The sequence below is a fragment of the Panonychus citri genome, unplaced genomic scaffold (assembly GCF_014898815.1).
Source record: "Panonychus citri isolate SS breed McGregor unplaced genomic scaffold, ASM1489881v1 Contig00108, whole genome shotgun sequence".
Classification (NCBI taxonomy): Eukaryota; Metazoa; Arthropoda; class Arachnida; order Trombidiformes; family Tetranychidae; genus Panonychus; species Panonychus citri.
In genome coordinates this window covers 1,007,889-1,028,778 of record NW_026515513.1, presented here as the reverse complement: position 1 = coordinate 1,028,778, position 20,890 = coordinate 1,007,889, and the positions used below count along the sequence as shown (strand labels likewise).

General features: G+C 28.7%; 2 protein-coding genes and 1 long non-coding RNA gene across 7 annotated transcripts; 2 read left to right on the top strand and 1 right to left on the bottom strand.

Annotated features, from left to right (window-relative positions):
• The first annotated feature begins 110 nt into the window (after nt 1-110).
• On the top strand, nt 111-2,780 carry LOC128389534 (uncharacterized). Its single transcript, XM_053349138.1, has 2 exons — nt 111-751; nt 2,488-2,780. Exons 1-2 carry the CDS (start codon nt 568-570, stop codon nt 2,778-2,780), a joined length of 477 nt encoding a protein of 158 aa, XP_053205113.1. The 5' UTR covers nt 111-567.
• Nucleotides 2,670-10,857, bottom strand: LOC128389535 (uncharacterized). Of its 4 annotated transcripts, XR_008325477.1 has the most exons (6): nt 10,395-10,857; nt 9,181-10,254; nt 8,853-9,105; nt 8,623-8,783; nt 7,661-7,972; nt 4,468-4,663 (listed from the first exon to the last, which is right to left on the bottom strand). It is a non-coding gene; the product is annotated as an uncharacterized LOC128389535 (long non-coding RNA). The 4 variants fall into 4 exon arrangements; XR_008325475.1 differs by lacking the exon at nt 4,468-4,663 and adding an exon at nt 2,670-2,808 and having other exon boundaries at nt 8,623-9,105; nt 10,395-10,836; XR_008325476.1 differs by lacking the exon at nt 4,468-4,663 and adding an exon at nt 3,940-4,453 and having other exon boundaries at nt 8,623-9,105; nt 10,395-10,853.
• Nucleotides 5,752-20,796, top strand: LOC128389529 (beta-hexosaminidase subunit alpha-like). 2 transcript variants are annotated; one of them, XM_053349132.1, is made up of 9 exons: nt 5,752-6,477; nt 15,532-16,032; nt 17,199-17,300; nt 17,743-17,881; nt 19,128-19,477; nt 19,565-19,760; nt 19,848-19,938; nt 20,049-20,156; nt 20,398-20,796. In XM_053349132.1, the coding sequence occupies exons 1-9, from the start codon at nt 6,367-6,369 to the stop codon at nt 20,573-20,575; spliced, it is 1,776 nt and encodes a 591-aa protein (XP_053205107.1). In that variant the 5' UTR covers nt 5,752-6,366; the 3' UTR covers nt 20,576-20,796. The 2 variants fall into 2 exon arrangements, with proteins under 2 accessions (XP_053205107.1, XP_053205108.1); XM_053349133.1 differs by lacking the exon at nt 5,752-6,477 and adding an exon at nt 10,990-11,148.
• Nucleotides 20,797-20,890: the final 94 nt, after the last annotated feature.

Genomic DNA, 20,890 nt, shown 5'->3' with positions numbered 1-20,890 from the left:
AAATCCAAGGTAACGTTATCACAATGTATTAAAACTAATATGCTATTAGATAATCAACTAATATTACTTGGATAAATTGTAAGATATTAGTAAGTGTGATCGAGATATTAATCAAAACTAAACCTTGAACAGTTAATTGTGATTCAATATTCAATCAATTCATTAGAGAATAAGATAAATGTTGATAAGTGAAAACAAAACTTTTGACAGTTGGAAAAAGTTTCATAAAAGTTAATCAAGTTAAGCTCATGCTCATGATGAAACCCAATGAATTTGAATCAACAATGACAAAGGTTACTCAGAGTGCGCAGTTAACATGATATAATATGAGATAATATTGGTTTCTCATTCAGAATCAACTGAACTTTCAACTAGAAGATGAAATATATCATCACAATGGTGAAAAAAGTTTCAGTGAAAAAACAACAACAACAACAATCAACTAACAATCGTTATCATGAAATATTGAATTATTATCAACAATATCTAATCTAAAATGTGAATTAATCCAAGATTAAATTAGTTAATCAGATGTGTTGGATTTAAATTTTGAAAGGACAATTGAAAATGAGAGAAAGTTTAATTTCAAATTGTTACAAAGTAAATGGATTAACCAATTCACCGTTGGCAGATAATCAAAAACGGGTCACCAATGGATATTTATTGACTATTATTGTATTTATATTGAATTTATCATCAACTAATCATCAAGTTTCATGTCGAGGAGGAGCAATTACAAGAGGTTCTGGTGGTAAGTTAATCACAATTTATTCAAAAATCTATTCAAATGTTGATCATTTTTAGGTTTCAATGCAAATTTTCAATACAAAAAAAAACATTGAATTCATTTTTTGATGAATCAATTTGATATTACCTTGATTATTATTACATAAATAGGATTTGAATCATCAAGGAATTGAAATTTTCCTTTGTTCCATTTCAAATGAATAGTGAACATGTTACCTTTTCTAATTTATTAGCCATATTGTTATCATCGTAATTCAAACCCATAGGAAAGAGTTTCTTTTTTATATTCATCATGAGAAAATTCAATTGAAATCATGTTATTATCATTGAATTATAAAAGATAAATTTAGTAAGCCTTATTCTCAATTTTCTTCATCCTTTTCTCTCAATTATTTGAGTCTTTAGTATGGAGACTCAGAGGAAAAAAACTGCATGGGAAAGACAGGGAAAGTTATTCTGGAAGTAGGAGATTAAATATTCATTATGTTTTTACCAGAAAAAAGGTGAAGGATTGGATCAGATTTCCATGAACTAGATTCAATGTACGAGATAAAATTAATAAAAGTTCTTGAATGTTAACGGGTTGATGAATAGAAAAACGTTAATTCAATAGTTAATTTCATAAGAACAGAGGGATTCATGTAATCAGAAATTATGAAAATCTGTAATCGAAAAGCAAAAGTTGAGAATGGTCATTATTAAATAATATGAAAGTTACTGGTCAAGTGAAAGTAAATCAAGAAAACAGATCAACAGAGCATATAATGAATTAGATAACATAATCTTTCATGTTGTACAATTGCTGTTGATTGGTAATCAATTCCTTTCATTTCCAATTAAAACAATAAACAGAAAATGATGAAAGTTAACATTATCCAGAGCTTAAGTTAATCGACATTCTCACCTTGATAATTCATGGTGAAAATCATTCTCATTCTCATATTGATTGTTAACAATTTAATGATAATAAGCAATGGTAGTGAAGTTTATCTTCATCAGCAATAGTCAATAATCATCATGATGAATCTTTACTGAGTAAATAAAATCCCATAAATCATGATCAATGTATCAGAATAAAAAAGAATGGAAGGAAAAATAATTCATGTAATTCTGGTTTCTTTGTTTTTTTTCTGGTCTTCAGAGTATCTATCATATTATATTTCTGTCAATATTGTGCTCATTTCAAAGAGAAGATGAAAACAATGTGATATATTCCAAGGTAAATGTTTTTTCTTTAGATCGCAGCTCAAGATTATATCTAAAACCCTCTGAGTTTCATGTAACTGTTAGTATTTCAACTGGAAATCATTTCATTATATCATTTTTCATGGGGATTTTACCTTGACATTCATCTCATTCAGAATTCGTTATTTAATAATGAATGAATCCTATTAATGTATCAACTCTTGAAGGAGATAAAATTTTACCATTTACATGATAATGAAAATATTTACATCATGTTGAAATCTGAACGGTAAATTAGATTATATAATGAGTTGTTAATTATCAGGAATAATACCAGAATCTTCAGTGAACTTCAAAAAAACTTGATGAGTTAAGCTTAAGATTAATTAATCATGTCAAGTTTGAAATCTTGACTTTAACAATGAAATTTTACTGAACTGTTTTCATTAAAAGGTAGAAATGAATTTTCGGAGACAAAAATGATCAATTGAATATCTCATGAAGCGGAACAATTATCATCTGTTTGGTGTTTTTTTCCTCTCTGTCATTCGATAGGAGCTAAAGGTCCACATCGTCGTTACAACGAAAATGAAGAAACCGACACATTGGGTGTAGTTCTGGTTGTGATACTTCCGGTTGCTCAGATGATCGCAGTTCTAACGATAATTGTTTTACTACGAATTTGTTATCGTCGCTATTGTTTACCAAATGGTCTTAACAATACAAACTATAAAATACCAACAAGTGGACCAACAACATCGTCACTTTTGCCATCGATAAAATCACCACTACAACGAACAGCGTCCATTACAAATACCACAACGAAGCAAAAACCGTCCCAATATTGACCTGGAGCCGAAACATTGAAGTTCAAACCTGAAAATCAAAATTATAAGATAATGAAAAGCATAAATAAGGTAAAGAAACAGACATTATTCATTGATGATGAAACTCTGTAAATTAATCATGTTACATGTTCCCCATGTTATTAAGGTTTTTTATCACCTTAACTTTGTAAAAATGATGAAAAAAATATAATATAACTTATGAAATGACCATTGGAAATTATTAATTCAGTTAGAAGTAGAAAACAAAAATTGGCGAATCAGAATTCCCAATCATCTGAATTATCTCATTTCAGCAATTAACTTAATGATGTCCATGATAACGGTCATCATCATCGTTATATTGTTCATTCAAGTCAGGATTTCAAGTGAAATGTTAATAATATAATTGAAAAGTATCGGTGAAATTCATCAGCTGAATTAAGGTAACTTATTAATTTTTATTTATCTTCACTGAGAACTGCAAGATATAACATATCTGATTCTTGGAACAGGAATCATGATACAAAAAACTCACGATCAATTGATTAACTTTTATTTTTCGAATTCCTTTGTGAATTAATAGAAATGATTATTGACTTTTCATGATGATTGAATTGAATGAGAATCAAAAGAAATCATTGATTCGTAATCATATTATTATTATTATTAAACTAACCTAAAAGTATCATCATTATTATCATCAAATAATAATGAAATTCATGGTAAATAACAATGTCAATAAGAATCAGCCAAGGAAAATGTCGAGAATATTATTCAACATTTCCCAGAAAAAAAAGAAATAGAAAATTGAATAATTTCAATTCCAATACTAATCTCATGCCAAGGTAATAATATTCATCAAGGTGCAGAGAGAGAGAGAGAGAGAGAGATGAATTCTGAATAGCTGAATGTTGAGATAAAAACCAATACCATCTAAAAGGTTTACCTTGACCTTTTCTGACCAATAACTTATTGAAATGCAACTTTATTTACAGAAATTAGATAAATCATTTCATCTTGATTGTGATTCTTGACCATTGACGATATTAAAGATTTTCTCAACTATCTTGACCCTTAAGTTTCAAGTATTAATCAGTGATAATCAGTGAATTCAAGTAGCAAATTTGGGTTAAGATCAATTCTATTTTCTAATAACAAATACACTAAGAAATATCCTTCATTTTGTTTTTCTCTGTAAATATTATCATTGTTAAAATTATTTCTTTGTTTATCTTTATTCTCATGTCAAAATAGATTACATTTTATTGACAATTTACTGTTTACTTCTCATCAATTTAACCATTGATCAATCCTTTCACCCTTAACAACAGTATATAAGTAGTAAAATTTGCCTCAAGGGTAAAGTGTCAAATGTTTATACCATGGGTTGGGATAAGATTGAGAAAGAGAAACGTATTAATAGCAGAAAAAAAATCTGATTCCTGATTTGAATAATGATTGTATTGTATATACATCAGATTGAAATTGAAATTGAAACTCAAGACAATGAGATGTTGTTGATGAAATTTAATTACTATGAGAAAGTAATACAATCCAATTTCATCAAGTTTACTCAGTATTATCATGAATTGGAAAATAGTAACATTTTCAATCTTCTTTTGTGATGAACATTATTGAATCTTCTCAGGATGTGAACATATGAGAGTAGAAATATAAATCAGATTTAATTTCATCTAAAAGGAAAAAGATCAAAGTTTCAATGAGAAAAAAATCAAAAAGGTGAGAAAATAAATTGAATCTTGAAAAGAAACAATAAAAGCAAATACACCAAATTACATGATTAGAAAATCAAAGATAATTGAAAATGAATGAGAGAGTTGAATGATGTAATCAAAGGGTAAATGGTTATCATCATTTTCACTTAGATTAAGATGATTGATTACCTGAGAGAGAGAGAGAGTTGTTATTACAAAGGAAATTAATATCAATACGTTTTCATTAAGAATCAACATTCACCGTAATTGACATGGTTACATGGTAACCTGATAATCATTCATTCAACTGGAAACAATTTGAAATCGATCCAAAAAGTTTTCAACAATTTCCACTCACAATTTAGATCACAATCAATTTAATCACTTTCACTTTAATCAAGATTTTTCGTTATAATGTTATTATATTTTACCTTAGAGTTCAGTCTTATTTTATCATTTGAATGCGACAGTTTGTAAGATTGTATATTGATTATGTTACAATATTGTTATGTTATTTATTGTAATGGCTGAAAATAAATGTTTCAAGTTGAATTTTATCAATTGATTGGCAAGAATATTGTTAACAAATTTGTTAACAGTAAAGTTTTGATTACTAATGAGTTTGCATAATTCATGTAAATCTAAATATTAATATGTGTAATAAGATAATGAAACAAACTGTCAATCACATTTTATCAATCAAATTAGGGAAGTAAGAAAAAAAACTGATTGGATAATTAATTTTAATTCTATTGATTAAAATTTATTGCAAGTAATTGTTGATGGGTAACATATGATTGCAAAGGTTGACATGCATCATCATTATGGATTGGGTAGAAAAAGAAGAAAAAAATTGATAAAAATTTAATTCTTTTGTGATGAGAATCATTATTAAAATAAACAATATTAATACTTAGTTGAGATTTCTGAGAATAGAGAATTTTTTTATCTCCATCATTATTTGATGATAATGATTGAGTTGTCAAAGGTATCGTTTTTTTGATTACCTTCATTGAACCTGTCAAATGAACTCATAGGTAAGATGATGATCATGATCATCTTCATGATGAAGATCATGATGATGTGAAAAATGGAGACAAGTTGATGCTGATAATTATGATGAAAGAGGGAAGATGAGGAACGAGGGAGGGATAAAAAGGCGTGAAGGAGTGAGGATGATAAAGAGGGAGCAGAATTAGGGCTTGATAGTAAGAGAGAGAGAGAGAGAGAGAGAGAGTCATAGTGTTGGATGAACTGATGAAGATAATGATGATAGTCGCTTTCAAGTCACAATCGTGCTCACAATTAAGCCAAAAATAACGTTACTATCGCAGTTATATGTTAACCTGTTGACGTGATAACAACAATCAACATGAAACTTTTTCTTTAAAATCAATCGTTATTTTAAATCGTTTCAACAAAATAATAATCAACAACAATCAGGAATAACAATTTGAAAGTTTTCATGTTACAAACTGATCATTAACAATCAAGTTATGATTTGTAATGATAACTTGATCACACAAAAGTGAAAATAACATCAAACAAGGAAACAATTAACAATAAATTCATTGGTACTAGTTTATCATTCAATAATATTAATCATCTGTGTCAACAATTTAAATTACACTACAGCGACTTTTGATTATTAAGTTATCATCATCGTCAACAATTTAATTCTATTTTGAACGTTATCGGTTTAGGATGAGGACAACAAATAACATGATTTATAAATCAATCGTCTTCATCAAATAACAATAACAAGTACTCAGTTTTAAACGAGTAATTAATCAATCGTTATAAACAAAAACAGTTTAATCATCAACTAATTTAGTTAACAGTTAATTTGTTTTTGTGTTTGTGTACAAAGGTGTCCATCTAATCAATCAAATATGATAACCTTACAACTTTTTTGGATACCTTTGGGTTTGTTATCATTATTTTGTGCCATCAACTTGACCCAGGGTCATGTAACTTACATTGAACCAAGATATCCACTAAAGGTCAGTTACTCAGATAAATTATTTCTTCACATGAAACATTAACTATCATGAAAACTATACAATAATAATAGTAAATTCAAACAAGTTCATTAATCACATTCATTCAAGTCATTTGTCAAACAATTACCTTGACTATTTGATCATCAATACAATGATACTGATGATGAGCAACATTTTTTTCAATTCTTGATGAAAAAAAACGACAATTTAAATTGAATTAACTGAAATTAATTAAACTAAACCGTTGAGTTAATATTACGGATCAATTGTAAATAATGAAATAATTTACACAAATAACATTTGAACTTGGGAATGAAAATGTTATGGGCTTGTGAGTTGTAACATTGTTTGTCTATTGTTTTTTCTGATGTTTGATTATACCAAATGATTTAAATTGTTAATTGTTTAGTTTATTCATCATTAAGTTAATGTAATTACTGTTGGGGATAATAGGAGTAGACTAAATGTAATTTTTGCCTCTTTTGTATCAGAAAAAAAATATTTTGTCAATGTTAATGTTACCGTTAAGGAACAAGATGAAACCAAGCAAGAGGGTTGATAATTCATTTCATTGAGTTAGTCAAAAAATGAATAGTAAATGTTGATAATGAAGATGATGATACAATACAAACTACATTAAGTAACAATGGAAGATGATAAAAGTAGATCTTTCTCTCTCTCTCTCTCATTTCATCTTTTTGCACAATATTAAGCCTGAGATTAGAGTAATATTAATAGTGTTTTCTACAAGAAAAGTTGAACCTGAATCATGGAAAAAGAATCAAGACTTTGGGTTAGAAAACTATTTGAATGATTCTACTGAACCATAAGAGAGCTTTTTCCTTCTCTCCCTCTCTCTCTCTCTCTCTCTCCTTCTTTTCATCATTATTTTTTCTTTCTGTATCATAATCATCGTTTTCATCGGAAAGAGATAATAACATCAATATCATCAAAGTTGTAGCTTTGATTGTCAAATCTTATTGTCAGCTTAGCGATGAAAACCTCAATAACTTCCTTATATATCTCTCTCTATTTACCTTATTTTTTTTGTTGTCTATTATCATCCTCATCATCATAGCTTTTTACAATCTATCTCTTTGGACCCACAAAAATAGAGGCAAGATATTTGTTTACACGCACTATTGACTTACCCGATTTATATTATTAGTAATATCAAATTTACCTTGATTTAAATGATGATCATCATAAATTGTATTAACAGTCTCCTTCGTTTATCGTTGTCTCCAATTTCTTGATGCGAATCATCATTAATTGTCATCACCATCATGATTTTAAGAAGCAGATCATCAATCAGCCATGAATTTTCATCATTATCTGGCCTTCAACAAAATAATAAACTCCATCAATTGACAATCATTTGTTAATTACGATTAAATTCAACATTTCCTAGTATAATACTTCATTTTTTCAACATCGACGCTTTGATTATCCATTTAATTGCTGTAAACAGTTGATTAAATATAATTTTCCATCACTAAAAAAAGAAAAACAGAAAAAAATAAACCAAATTAGTAAAAGGATAATAAAACAAAATGTATCATTTTTACGTTTCAGATAATTGAAAGAAAAAACAATTGGTTGATTAGTAATTAAACTAACTAATTGTATTAATAGCTTGAATTTGTAAAATGATAGCAAATTAATGAGTTAACCCTTTTTCCCTTTTAATTGTGAACATGAAACTGATATTGGAACAGAAAAGTTGAAAATTATTAACTATTTTCGGGAAAAATGATCAATAACAATCAAGTGATTGTTTACCAAACTGCAATTGTTTTCTGATGAAAATCATCAAGGTAATTGTAATGATAACGGTAATCATAATAATAATGATAATTAACCTTGATCTTGAAATAGTTTCGTACTAATTTGAGTAACAGTTTCAAAATGTTGGTAATATAAAAAAAAGATTCATGTATCACCATGAGAATTGATTTTTGTTATCAATTATTTTCTTCATTAATTAAATTACCTAACAGGACGAGAAAATAGAGTATTAATTATCATCATTATACTGTTACAATTGAGGGTTATAACAGAACGTTAATGATTTAAATACATATATCGATAGTTAACCGTATTCACAGGATAAAGATAATTGATGTTATTGTGGAAATTGTTTACCTTTTTGACCTTATTGTTTTCTCATTTGTTGAACTGGATTTATGTTCATGGTGAAAACTTTCAATGATAATCATGATTATTTGAAGAATAAAAATTGGAAAAATCAATGAGATGAGGGAGAAAAAGGAACAGAAACTTTCCCTTTTTTTCTACCTCTTAACCTAACAATTAGTTTAAGTTAATTAAAGAATTTAACGGTAATTTGAATAGAATTTGGTTGATTAACGAACCATTAAGAAGAGTAATCAGATTTATCTTCTCATCATTCGTTTTCTTTCTGACTTAATTGTCATCTTTTGTTTTCCTGATCCTTGTGTTTTGCTTAATACATTTTCCATGGACTTTATTGGATTATCATCTTCTTGCTTCCAAGTGATCTTGTTTATCGATATTACATCATAGTCATAGTCTCGCCTTCGTTAAGTTCATGATGAGCTATGTTCCCATGGAAAGTTTTACCGTGTAAAAAGTATTGATGAAAGTCTAAAGATACAAGAAGAATAAAAATTTCTCACATTAAATCATATTAGCAATTTAAGTAACTGTAGATTTACTTACTCAGAAATTTCAGCAATCATAATCTTAGAATTCAAAGATCTCAGATTACGAATATGACTATGAAAGTCCATGTATTGTGGATTACGTTTCCATTTTTGTTTTGTGATGGGATTTTTCATTGTTATGTATTTAAAGGTGAACTAAATGTCAAACAATGAGGACTCGAGGTTTCAAATTTAACTCATCCAACCGTTAATCTCATCACATGTAATGATTTATATAAATCTAACAGTTATGTTTGATTTGAACAGTTATCAAGAAAGATAATAGTGACGATTGTTACTGGTAAAACAGTTATTAACTTATTGTCCTTAGAACCATTAACATCATCAGCTGTAAACTTATCAAACAAGAACAAAGATATTAACTGCATCCAAGCGATATTCATCAGGTAACATTTAGACATTATGAGGTGATCATTGAAGAAATCATCAGTTACTCCAATCAGTTGTGACTACTGATGCTGAGAATCATGAAGATGTATAAAAAAAGACTTAAAAACAGTACATTGAAAAGAGGAAAAAATAGTACCATCAGTGCCAATGTATTTGCAGTTTTTATCGATTAAAACACTCTCATTCTTATTGAAAATGTAGGACGTTCAATTAAAAAGAACCCAGATCAATGAGATTTGTGAGACAAAAGATAATGAATTAGTTCAATGTTAGAGAAACAAAGGCTCGATGAAGTTATAACTGGTCATCACAATTGACATAGAACTGATTATTTCTTATAAACCACCGTTATTACGCTCAATCGAAGACCAAAGGTTCACGTTCCATTAGATCAATTTTATCAACTGTATATTATATGTTAGTTAAGATGAGCAATTTGAAGAGCATGAATTACATGAACCGAAGAAAATTTGGCAATCGTTGAAGAATCATAGAGACGATAAATTATATAATTTATATTGGTTTTCACTTTAACCTGATCACGGAGAGAGAGAGAGAGAGAGAAACCAACAGCAAAAAAGAGGACAATTTGGTGAGATCTTGATGGGTAAACACTATTCGCTTTTGAGAAGTTGTCCAATTTATTGAACCAGATCAAATTGATTTATATTCCGGTAACCTGTTAGTAGAAGGAGAAAAAAGTTCCGCAGGAAAAAGGTTAGGAAAAAAAGAAGAGTTTAATAGTTAATGATATTAAAGTAACTGCAGTGATTGTTGATGAAACCAAAGAAAAAAACAAATAGAGAAAAATACACTTACCAATAGGTTACCATCACCAGAAAATTCAGGTAAAGATGAAACAAAAAAAGAGAAAGAGATAGAAAATGATAATCAATAAACTGTTGAAATGAACAAACTTACTGGTTGTTAATGATTTATCGTTGATTTGAAGCCAAAAATGAGAGATGAAAAATGATCTAACCACAAGATGATCCATCTTCATGATAATCAGAAATAATCTTCAAGTCAGGATAGTAAAGAAAAAGGTGATGAAAACAAACAAACCAATTAAATAGAAAACAAATGTCGATAAATATGATCAATTATGTATAATTTCTACTTAATTAATCATAAGCAAAAAGTAAACAAAGCTAATTAATCATTGGAGAAAATAATAAAGAGACAATTTAATAATTTGTTACAAATTAAATTAAAATGTTTTCTTTAAAAATGAATTTTAATTACCAAAGAGAAAGGGTAACATTTTTCTCTTTCTTAATTAGCCAATGAAAGGTGAGAATTATTGGTGAGGGAGACAATCGAAAGGGGAATGAGCGAGTAACCATGACAACCAAGAAAATTCTATTCTCTTATTAAAATGATCGAATTACTTTTCTTTTGTTTTCGTTACTCTTTGATTTCACCTGCAGTGTTAAAGGTTTAGACAATTGGTCTTTTTCCAGAGTCAAGTTCGGTTGATTTGATTGTTTTAAATTTCTTTTTGATTCGTTTCTTTGTTAATTGTGGAATTGTGGTTCAAATTTACTTGGAAAATCAATGGAAATTTTTAATTGTAAGTTTTCTTCGTTTATTTTTTCTTTGTCTCTCTTCGTTTTAAAATTGCGTTCATTTAGTTTTCATTCGTGACCTTTTATGTGTATGTTTGCTTTTCTGGCTTTATTTCTGTATTTGTGTATTGTAATTACTTTGGTCACGGGTGTATATTTGATATTAATTGTGTCCGAAATTAGAAAGTTGAACGTTAATAACGTTTTTGAACTGATGGAATATCTTATTGTCCATCTCAAATTATATGGTCTTTAAAATGTTGACTTTTTGTTCCCTTAAGAATTTGCTTAATTTTCATTAAATTCATTCAAAATATCATTTTCTCTCTTCTCTGTTCTCTAATTAACTATCTTTCATTATCCTGATGTGTTCATCATTATAAATTAACCTCCTTTTTCCCTTTCCTCTCAATCTCTTGAATTTACTTGAAATGATAATGATAATAATTATCCAAAATAGCTGAATGACCTAATCCATTGAGTTAATAGTCAAAAGAGCTGAAAAATCAATTCTGTTCGTTGTCTATCTTGGCTTTTATGATGAATTGTGATGATTAAGATTACGGATAAAGTATATTAGGTTAATATAATCAAGCGAATCTTTTAATGATCCGATTCAAATTGTTGAAGCTTCTGTATCTCGTATGTGTATTTACCTAATGATTATCTTGTCTTGAATCATTGACTTACAATTTAATTTGTTATGGAAAACTCATTTTCTTTCAATTAAGAGCATGAGTTCAATTTAATCCATTAATTTCATCGGTCATCACATACTAACGTGCTCATTTACTCCCTCTCTCTCTCTCCCTCCTTTCACTTAGATTTAATCACATTTTTCATGCCACTCTCATAATCTTAATCGAGAAGATCACTGATTACACTTGAAGTAATTAGTGGGACTAATTAACAAGATTAATGAATTAATAGATTAACAGTTGAGTGTTTCTCAATAATCATCATTTAATACCTTTCTCATTCTTATACACTAAAGATCATTAATCCATTTAAGTTGAATTCGATGAGGTTTCTTAACTTGACTCTTATTTAACTTTTCCAACGATGGAGTAAACTATAAATAGTATTTGTACATTGTTCCATTGAATTGATCTTGCAATTAATTTCGTATTTAAAAGACAAGGAATTAATTTATAAACGTTAATCCGTTTGATGTTTTCCTCGTTTTCATTTAAATTTCTTTTAAGATTATCTAATTGATTCTTCAATTGAACAAAATTTTCTAGATTTAGTCAATGTAATGGTAAACAAGAAAAAAGTAATTCATCTCTCGATTTCAATATTTTTTTTCAGGAGAAAAAAGTTCTTTAAACTTCTCAAGTTGCTCGAAACTTTTCACCATGCGAAATCCACTTATCCTTTGAAATGCAATTTTCTTTCCACGATAATGCATCTCTTTCTTTCATCATCTAGAATTCAGAAGTCATATTGTTTTCTTTTCTTGAGTTTTTCCTCTTTCTTAAGTCGCCTTCTAACCATTATTTTCACAACAAGATCTGGAGCTGAACTAAAAGTTCTGGTTACTCTGATTTACTTACGATTGAGATAATGAGCCACTTACATGAGATGAGCAAGAGTAAAAAAAACAATCCATAGAAAACAAACTCACATTAAGGTTGCAGTAGCTTCAAAGAATAGTCTGAATTTCATGTTTAATGCTGAGATGAATCTTGAAAGATATAAGAACAAACTCTCTGATATTTATCATAAGCCACATGAACTTCATGATAAACTGAACATATTTGTTCATAATACATATGTATTACCTTATACTAACACCTTAAAAAGAAGGGCAAAGCTAATTAAATTAACATTGATTAAAGTTCATCAAATATTCATACTCGCTACTCAATTTTACTATTGAATGATGATTCATTTTTTGTCCGTACGTAGAACTAAATTATCTTCAATCATATTATATTGAAATAATTAGAATCTAATTATTTAATTTATATTTTTTTAAAAAAATTATTCACAATATGATCGATTGTCTTATAAATACATTGAAACTTCTATTAGATTATTCAACAACTTTATTTACATGGGTAAAGATGAATGATAATTACAACAGGAAATTGTTTCATTAGTAGTTAATGAGTAACGGATGTTGATTAATATAGTTGATCAATTTTTCCGGCCTTGTCTCTGTTTGTGATTTAATTGTAACCAATAAACAAAATTTATTATCATTTGAGGGATCATGAATTATGAAATCTATCATATGGAACTCTTGGTGAAAATATGTTACTTTTTTTCTGTGTTTTAATTCAATTACACATTTTGTTTCCTGTAGCCTGCGATTATCATGTTACTCACAAACTGACTCATAATATGACAGAATTTCATTTAATTCTGAATGAAATCTCTTGTTTGAAAGAAAAACTTTTCTCTCTCTGTTGATGATTATCATTGAAACGTAAGGTTTTTTTTTGGAAACTACAATTAACTTATCAGAGTTTTTTTTTCCGATTCAACGTATAAAATAATCTCAGAATCTCATTTCATTCTCAACTGTTTCACTTCGTTATCAGAATCAGAATATTTTTCTTTCTCTCATGTATCATTACAATGAGATTCTTTGTGCATGATGATGATCTGTGGTACTTTTTTTTGCTTCTTTTGGTCAGGTTAACCTTTTACATATCAAATTCTCTGAATTTGTTACTGAACTTTTTTCTAACATGATGAGTTGTCACATGGAAATAAAGAAACCAATCAGAGTTGTTCAGAAGGAACTTTTTTCTTTCCCTGTTTTTTTTCATGGAAAAACTTTGATGATGGATGAGATTTCTGATAAATAGATTGATGAGTTTTTGATATTTTTTTTTGCTATTAAATATAAATAGAATCGAAAGTGTAAAATTATCTATTCATGAGCTTGTTAAAATTTTGAAATTCTATCATGATACTTATACAGATTATTTTGTAAACTAATCTCAATTTGAAAGGAAAAAGGATAAATCCTCGGATTAATTATTGATTAACCAGATTAACTATCATAATATTATAATAACTTCATTTGTAGATAATTCAGTTCAAACATCCATGAGTTTTTTTCTTCAACATAAAACTCAGAGTAAAATTCATATTGATGTGAATCGCCTGAGGCTTGAAATGAAATTTGATCCTTATTTATGTTCTCCATGTTTATCGTTCAAAGGGATGATAATGGTTTAGCTGAATCAAGCATAATATTAGATATACATGTTGATGCTATCATGATGATCATCATGATACTTGAACTGAATCGATAAAATATTAATACATTGATATTCACAAGTAGTTATGAGAGTTACTTGGAATCGATCAGAACTTTAACCTGAATGTTAATGTTTCCATCCTGATTCATCATTTTTATCATCATCAATGAAATACCTTAATTATGAATTATATTTCTGATGATTACCATGAAATCATGAGTCATCATTATCCTTTAAGATGATTTCATGATGATTCTGGTTTACTTTCAGTATTATCATAAGGAAAAGATGAAAGTATTTGGTTCTCATTTCATTGATCTGATTTACTTATTTGTATTTGTAAACAATTGAATTAGATAACAATTAAACTGAGATTACATTTTATGAACTAATTTAAACCTTAATGATAAAAATAGAAACAATTGAACAATTAACAAAAAAGTAATAACCATTTCTTAATTATAATTGTTAACTGATTGCTATTTGATGTGCTGATGTCGTTGATTAACAATTAATGTCTTTTGATAAAAATTTTGTCGATTGTTAATTGTTAACATGAATTGATTTGCAATAATCAATCAATGATCTAACTCTTTTTCTTAATCATTGTCAAACCATAATTAACAACAATTAAATATAAACATGATGTATCAAGATTAATTCAAATAAATAATCTATAAATTTGAGGTAATTTGTATCAACAACATGATTAATGTATTGTTATTATCTGGTTGTAGATCAATCTAAATTGTTATTTTTATATCACCAAATTTATCAACTTAATACTTCAGGATTTTCAATACTAAATCAAACTGAATTAACTTGATTATTCTGGTCTAATATAAGTATACATATGATTGATCAAAATGACAACTAAATTGTAATCAATATTCAAGAGATTGTCATAAACCGGGAGATTATATCTGATCTTGATTCTTGTTGGTGTCAAAGTTAATGATGGTGACTGATCGCTACTAAATCAGTTGCTATCAAATTAATCTCATCAATTTAATCACTTGTTCATGAAGCTATTTTTCATGATCATTGAAAAAGAAACTAATTTACTTTTATTATATTTTTATGATACTTTTTTATTGTGAAATCAAGTTTATCGAAATTGATTAACTTTGACATTGATTAAATTGAAACTTTTCTTTTGCTATTTTCTAGGGAAATCGATCACCTCCTGGTTCACCTTGGCCTCTTCCTCGAACATGGACTCGTATGACCTCACAATACACACTGAGTCCCGATCATTTTGAACTTAAGTCTAACTTTAATTGTGAAATCATCGAAGCAGCCTTATTACGCTATCGTGGCCTAATTTTTATTGACCGTTCGAAGACCATCTCACCCAAACACAAAGAATTGGAGTCAATTAAAGTTCACATTGATGATACAAGATGTGGATACCCCAAGTATGGTGACAACGAAAAGTACAGTTTAACGATTCCCGATAAAGATTCCAGTGGCTCTATTCGCGCTAAAACGGTCTGGGGAGCACTTCGAGGTTTAGAAACATTTTCCCAACTTGTTTATATTGATGAAAAATCAGGTCACTACATGGTTAATGCGACTCGAATTGAAGATTGGCCAAGATTTCCTTACAGAGGAATCATGATTGATACAGCTCGTCATTTTATCCCAATCAAAGTATTACTCAAAAATCTGGTAAGAATTTCAATCGAAATCAATATGAAAAAAGTGTCACAATAATATCAATGAAACCAACTCTTCAATCAAACTCAGCATCCAGTTAATCACGATTACATTTCGTTAATTCAGCCTCATCTTGAAGACTTACTGATCATATTGACTATCAATTAAGGTTATCAGATGTAAATAAGTTGGATTATCAACACAGGAATGAAAAAAAAATATAGTTGGCAAATAATCAACAGCTCATTTGATTAATACGTTGGTAGTATTTTCTGTGTACTTTTTGTATTTGTATTAATAGTTTTGTTTACTGTTGATTCAACAATAAGGAAGAATATCGATGAATACAACTAAAGGAATGTCAATATCTACCATAAATACCTGAGAGTTAAGACTTAATTTCGTGTAGATGTAAATCATACATCTGATTGATTAAGATTCTTGTTAACTTACTTTCTTGTTATCGTTGATGATTATTTTCAGTCTGACTCGGGATCGTTTTTATTTAAATATATGGTAAACAAGATTCATGGAGATAACTGAAAATGATAATGGATTGATATAAGAAGTAGTTTATTTAGAAGGGAAAACAAATGGATGATAAAGATAATGATTACCATCCAAATACTTATTCTTAATGAAAGTTCCAGTAAATTAAAGACTACGAGTTCTCACTTCACCATGATTTCTCATCATTATCACTACCAGTACTTTCTTTCTTTATGGTATCATTTCCTATTTTTCTCTCTCAATCATGACTTATCATCTAACTTTCAACAACCATGATTTTCATGTATCAACCCAAGAACTCAAAGCTTGTTAACAACTAATGGGCCTTACTTTTTTTTACCCTCTCCCCGAACTTAGTTACTTTGCCTTCAATTTAACTTCCACTTTAACCTCTTTTAATATTCTCGAGTTTTAAATCTGATTCAGAATTTATCTTTTTATACTATTACCTCTATTTCATTGCTGAGTTTGCAATACAACCAAGATGGAGCTTATCATCATCCACTCTAAATCCTTATAGACTTTATATGAGATTTGCTATTTGCTCATCTAACAAATTCACTCATTTCAATTTTATTGAATGTTTGTTAATTGTTTATCATTAACAATCAGGTTTATTATTAATCTAGTTTTCTCATGTATATTGTTTTTGTCTCATTAATCCACAGGATGCTATGGCTTGGAATAAATTCAATGTTTTCCATTGGCACATAATCGATGATCAATCATTTCCTATGGAGAGTAAAATTTTCCCCAATCTAACTAAATTGGTAATATATAAACTGGAATAATCTTCATGGTTCATGATACAACATGATTAATTAATCATTACTATCACTGAATATTAGCATCATGTTATTCATAAATTAGTTTTGTCACTTTTTTTAATGAGATTTACGTAATCATCGAAATCACTATCTATCTCTATCATTCTGTTAATTAATTAGCTCATACATGTATCTCATGAAATACTTACATGTTTATTCAGATACAAGTGACAATATGAATCTAAACACATGTCAACTTTGTCAGTTTAAACATTGATTTTAACGTTTTCAATGATTTATTAGAATCTGTTTTTAATTCACTCAAGTTGCAAACTAATTTACAAATCACTTGTCATCAATTTAATTTGCTCACAATTTCACTCTGATAACATGATGATTCATTTAATTTTTTATTCTCATCAATTCTCACCTCTCTCACTTACAGGGCGCCTACAATGATAAACTAATTTACACCCACAAGGATATTAAACAGCTGATTGAGTATGCCCGATATCGAGGTATTCGTGTTATCCCTGAAATTGATACTCCAGGACACACCAAGGTGATAGGTCGTGCATTCCCTTGTAAGTTTATTGATAATTAATATCCGATGAATGTGAATCAATCAACAATTAAGGATGGTAAACTTGATCATCATCAAGCATTTGGAAGTGTAAACATTGAGATCACATTGATTTATCGCATTGTTGATTACCAACGATAGTTTAGATAAACATTTAGAACTCTAAACAATTGGATTAACTATTCATTTGTCGTATTGAGTAGTTTCCATCACTAGCGAAAACAAGATGAACTTAAATGTACGTTCAAAGGAATAGAAGAGAAAAAAACATCTAAATCTATTTTATCAACCATGAAATGTAATCTTTTATGCTTCCTTTGGTCTCTTTGGTCTCTTTGGTTTGCCAGGGAATTTCATATAAATGAACTCAAAGCATTTGCTGTTTGTGTCCACCTCTGACCTCGATCTCCTCAAACTAATTCACTAATAATATGAAACCTAAATTAATCTTTAGAAAGAAAAACATTACCTCTATTCAGTTTTATGTCTTCCAGGAATTTACAGTTACATGAGAAACATTTGAGTCTGAATTTATTACCACATGGAGAATGAGTCAGTTGAACTATTTTCCTCTCTCTCTCTCCTTAACATTTCATCATTTTATCAATTTCCCGCCTCTAGAGTTATTACAACGATTAGATGAACTTTTCTTTCGTCAGCTCTCTTTCTGGTTAAATTATACCCTCAATAGATTTAATTTAATTTTACATTGTACATTTATCATTTGAAACTATTTGTTTAATTGTCTCTATCTTGATGGTAAACATTCACATATGAATAATTAAATGTTTGTAAATATTATTTAATAGTATTTGTTTTCCTCTGTAATATTTATCAAATTGATCAATTTGGTAACATTTCCCATGTGAGTGAATTGAACTTTATGTAGATTTGAATATGAATGCTGATCATTTTAAATTGAATTTATTTCTCAACATTTTCTTGCCTTTTCAGCCAATTAATTTTAATCAACATAAAATTAGCTAAACTGTAACTCTAATTGACAATTTCACTTGGCAATTAGAGTCTTAACTTTTGCTACTATTAATATGCATTACTTAATCATTTAATTATCCACAAATACATCAACAAACTCATTATGATTAATTTATTTCCATTACTTTTCCAGAAAAATTCAAATGAAGTAATTTGTTAATTGACATGAACATTACAAAGAAACTATTATTTGTTATTCGTTGTCATTTATTATTCATTAACTTGATTTTTTTATTTCTCATTTGCTTTAGCATTATTGACGACCTGTTATGATGGCGATACTCCAGCGCAATCGGTTTATGGTAAACACTCATCCCATGAGAACTTGAATCCCGCTCGAAATGAGACCTTTGAAGTATTACGCCAATTGTTTATCGAGGTGAAAAACTTATTCCCTGATGATTATATTCACCTTGGTATGGATGAGGCTTATTATGATTGTTGGATGTCCAGCCCAGAGATACGTAACTTTATGGACAGTAAAAGATTCACCGAGATGAAACAAGTGGAAAAATATTACATTGACCGAACTCTCGAAAATGTCAAAAGTCTTGGCTACAAGTATATCGTTTGGCAAGATCCTATTGACAATAATGTAACTGTATGTGGAAATTTATCGAATGTTTTTTGGATTGGACGATTTTAACCATTTGATTGTTAATTTGATCTTTATTTGGTTTTATTTCAGCTCTCCAAAGATGCTATAGTTGAGGTTTGGAAGGGTGGACCACATCATGAAAAAGATGGTTGGAAAAGACATGTGAAAGAGGTGCTAAGGCGGCAGAATAAATTAATTTTATCATCATGTTGGTACCTTAATTATATCAATTATGGAGAAGATTGGAAAAACTATTACAATTGTGATCCAGTTCTTGGTGTTAATGGTAATTATATCCGTCGATATGTCGATTCCTTTGTCCGTTCAAATGTCAACTCACTTTTTTCTTCAATATATTTTGTATCTTGTTTAGCAACGGAGGCCGAAAGGGAACTTATTCTCGGTGGTGAGGCTTGTATGTGGTCTGAATATGTTGATCAAGTCAATATACTTTCAAGGTTATGGTAAATTTAACCAATCAACCATTAGATTAGATTTTTTTTTCTACAATTATATTTCGAAACGATTTGAATTAGTCACTTTAATTGTTTACATTTTATTTTCTTTTCTCAAGGCCTCGGGCATCAGCTGTAGCTGAAAGACTTTGGAGTCATCCTGATGATACAAATGATACCGATAGTGCACTTTTCAGACTCGATGAACAAAGATGTCGCATGTTAAGGTAATAAAAACGATTAGTTAGATGAAAATAAAATCTAATCGATCATCAATAAGAAGCTTAATGAACATTTTGCCTCTTTTTCATCACTTCAATAGAAAGATAAATCATCCTATTTACTTTTATCATCTTATAATCTGAAAACTAATCAGATTGAAAGAAGAAAATTGTAAACAAATTACATCTATTATTAGTTTGGTTAATTCTAAATGATCTAATCAATATTATCTAATTTACTTTGCAGACGAGGTGTTGAAGCTCAGCCTCTAATCAATGGATTCTGTGGATCTTGGGAATTAGATATTGAATTTGGAATCCATGCTAAATCATCTGGATCATCAATAGTCAACAATCAGTCGATTCTAATTGTCACCCTAGTTTTCTTAACTTATTATATTTCTCTAATCAAGTCATTATATTGATTATTCTAATCGCAATTAACTAAACACAAAGATACCAAAAAAACCGCTGATTTCAGGCTCAATATTTTCATCATCATTAAAGCTAAACTAACAAGGAAACGAAAAATTTAATTTCGTTGACGATAATTTAAATTTCAAGAAATGTATATATTTACATATGAACCTTTCCAATTTGAAATGATCATAATTAATGATTAAAATCGTTGAGAAAACCAAATTAACTTAATCAATCCGAAAATTGCTTTTCGGTAACACCATCTATCGGTTTAAAATCTAATCAGAGGCAAAAAAGTTTCCAATTGTTGGATTGATTTT

Excerpts from the sequence above, each read along its gene's own strand:
- LOC128389534 (XM_053349138.1), top strand. The coding sequence starts at position 568 with ATGAGAGAAAGTTTAATTTCAAATTGTTACAAAGTAAATGGATTAACC. Across the intron at positions 752-2,487 it reads AATTACAAGAGGTTCTGGTG|GAGCTAAAGGTCCACATCGT; the intron begins GTAAGTTAATCA and ends GTCATTCGATAG.
- LOC128389529 (XM_053349132.1), top strand. The coding sequence starts at position 6,367 with ATGATAACCTTACAACTTTTTTGGATACCTTTGGGTTTGTTATCATTA. Across the intron at positions 19,939-20,048 it reads AATATACTTTCAAGGTTATG|GCCTCGGGCATCAGCTGTAG; the intron begins GTAAATTTAACC and ends TCTTTTCTCAAG. Across the intron at positions 20,157-20,397 it reads CAAAGATGTCGCATGTTAAG|ACGAGGTGTTGAAGCTCAGC; the intron begins GTAATAAAAACG and ends TTTACTTTGCAG.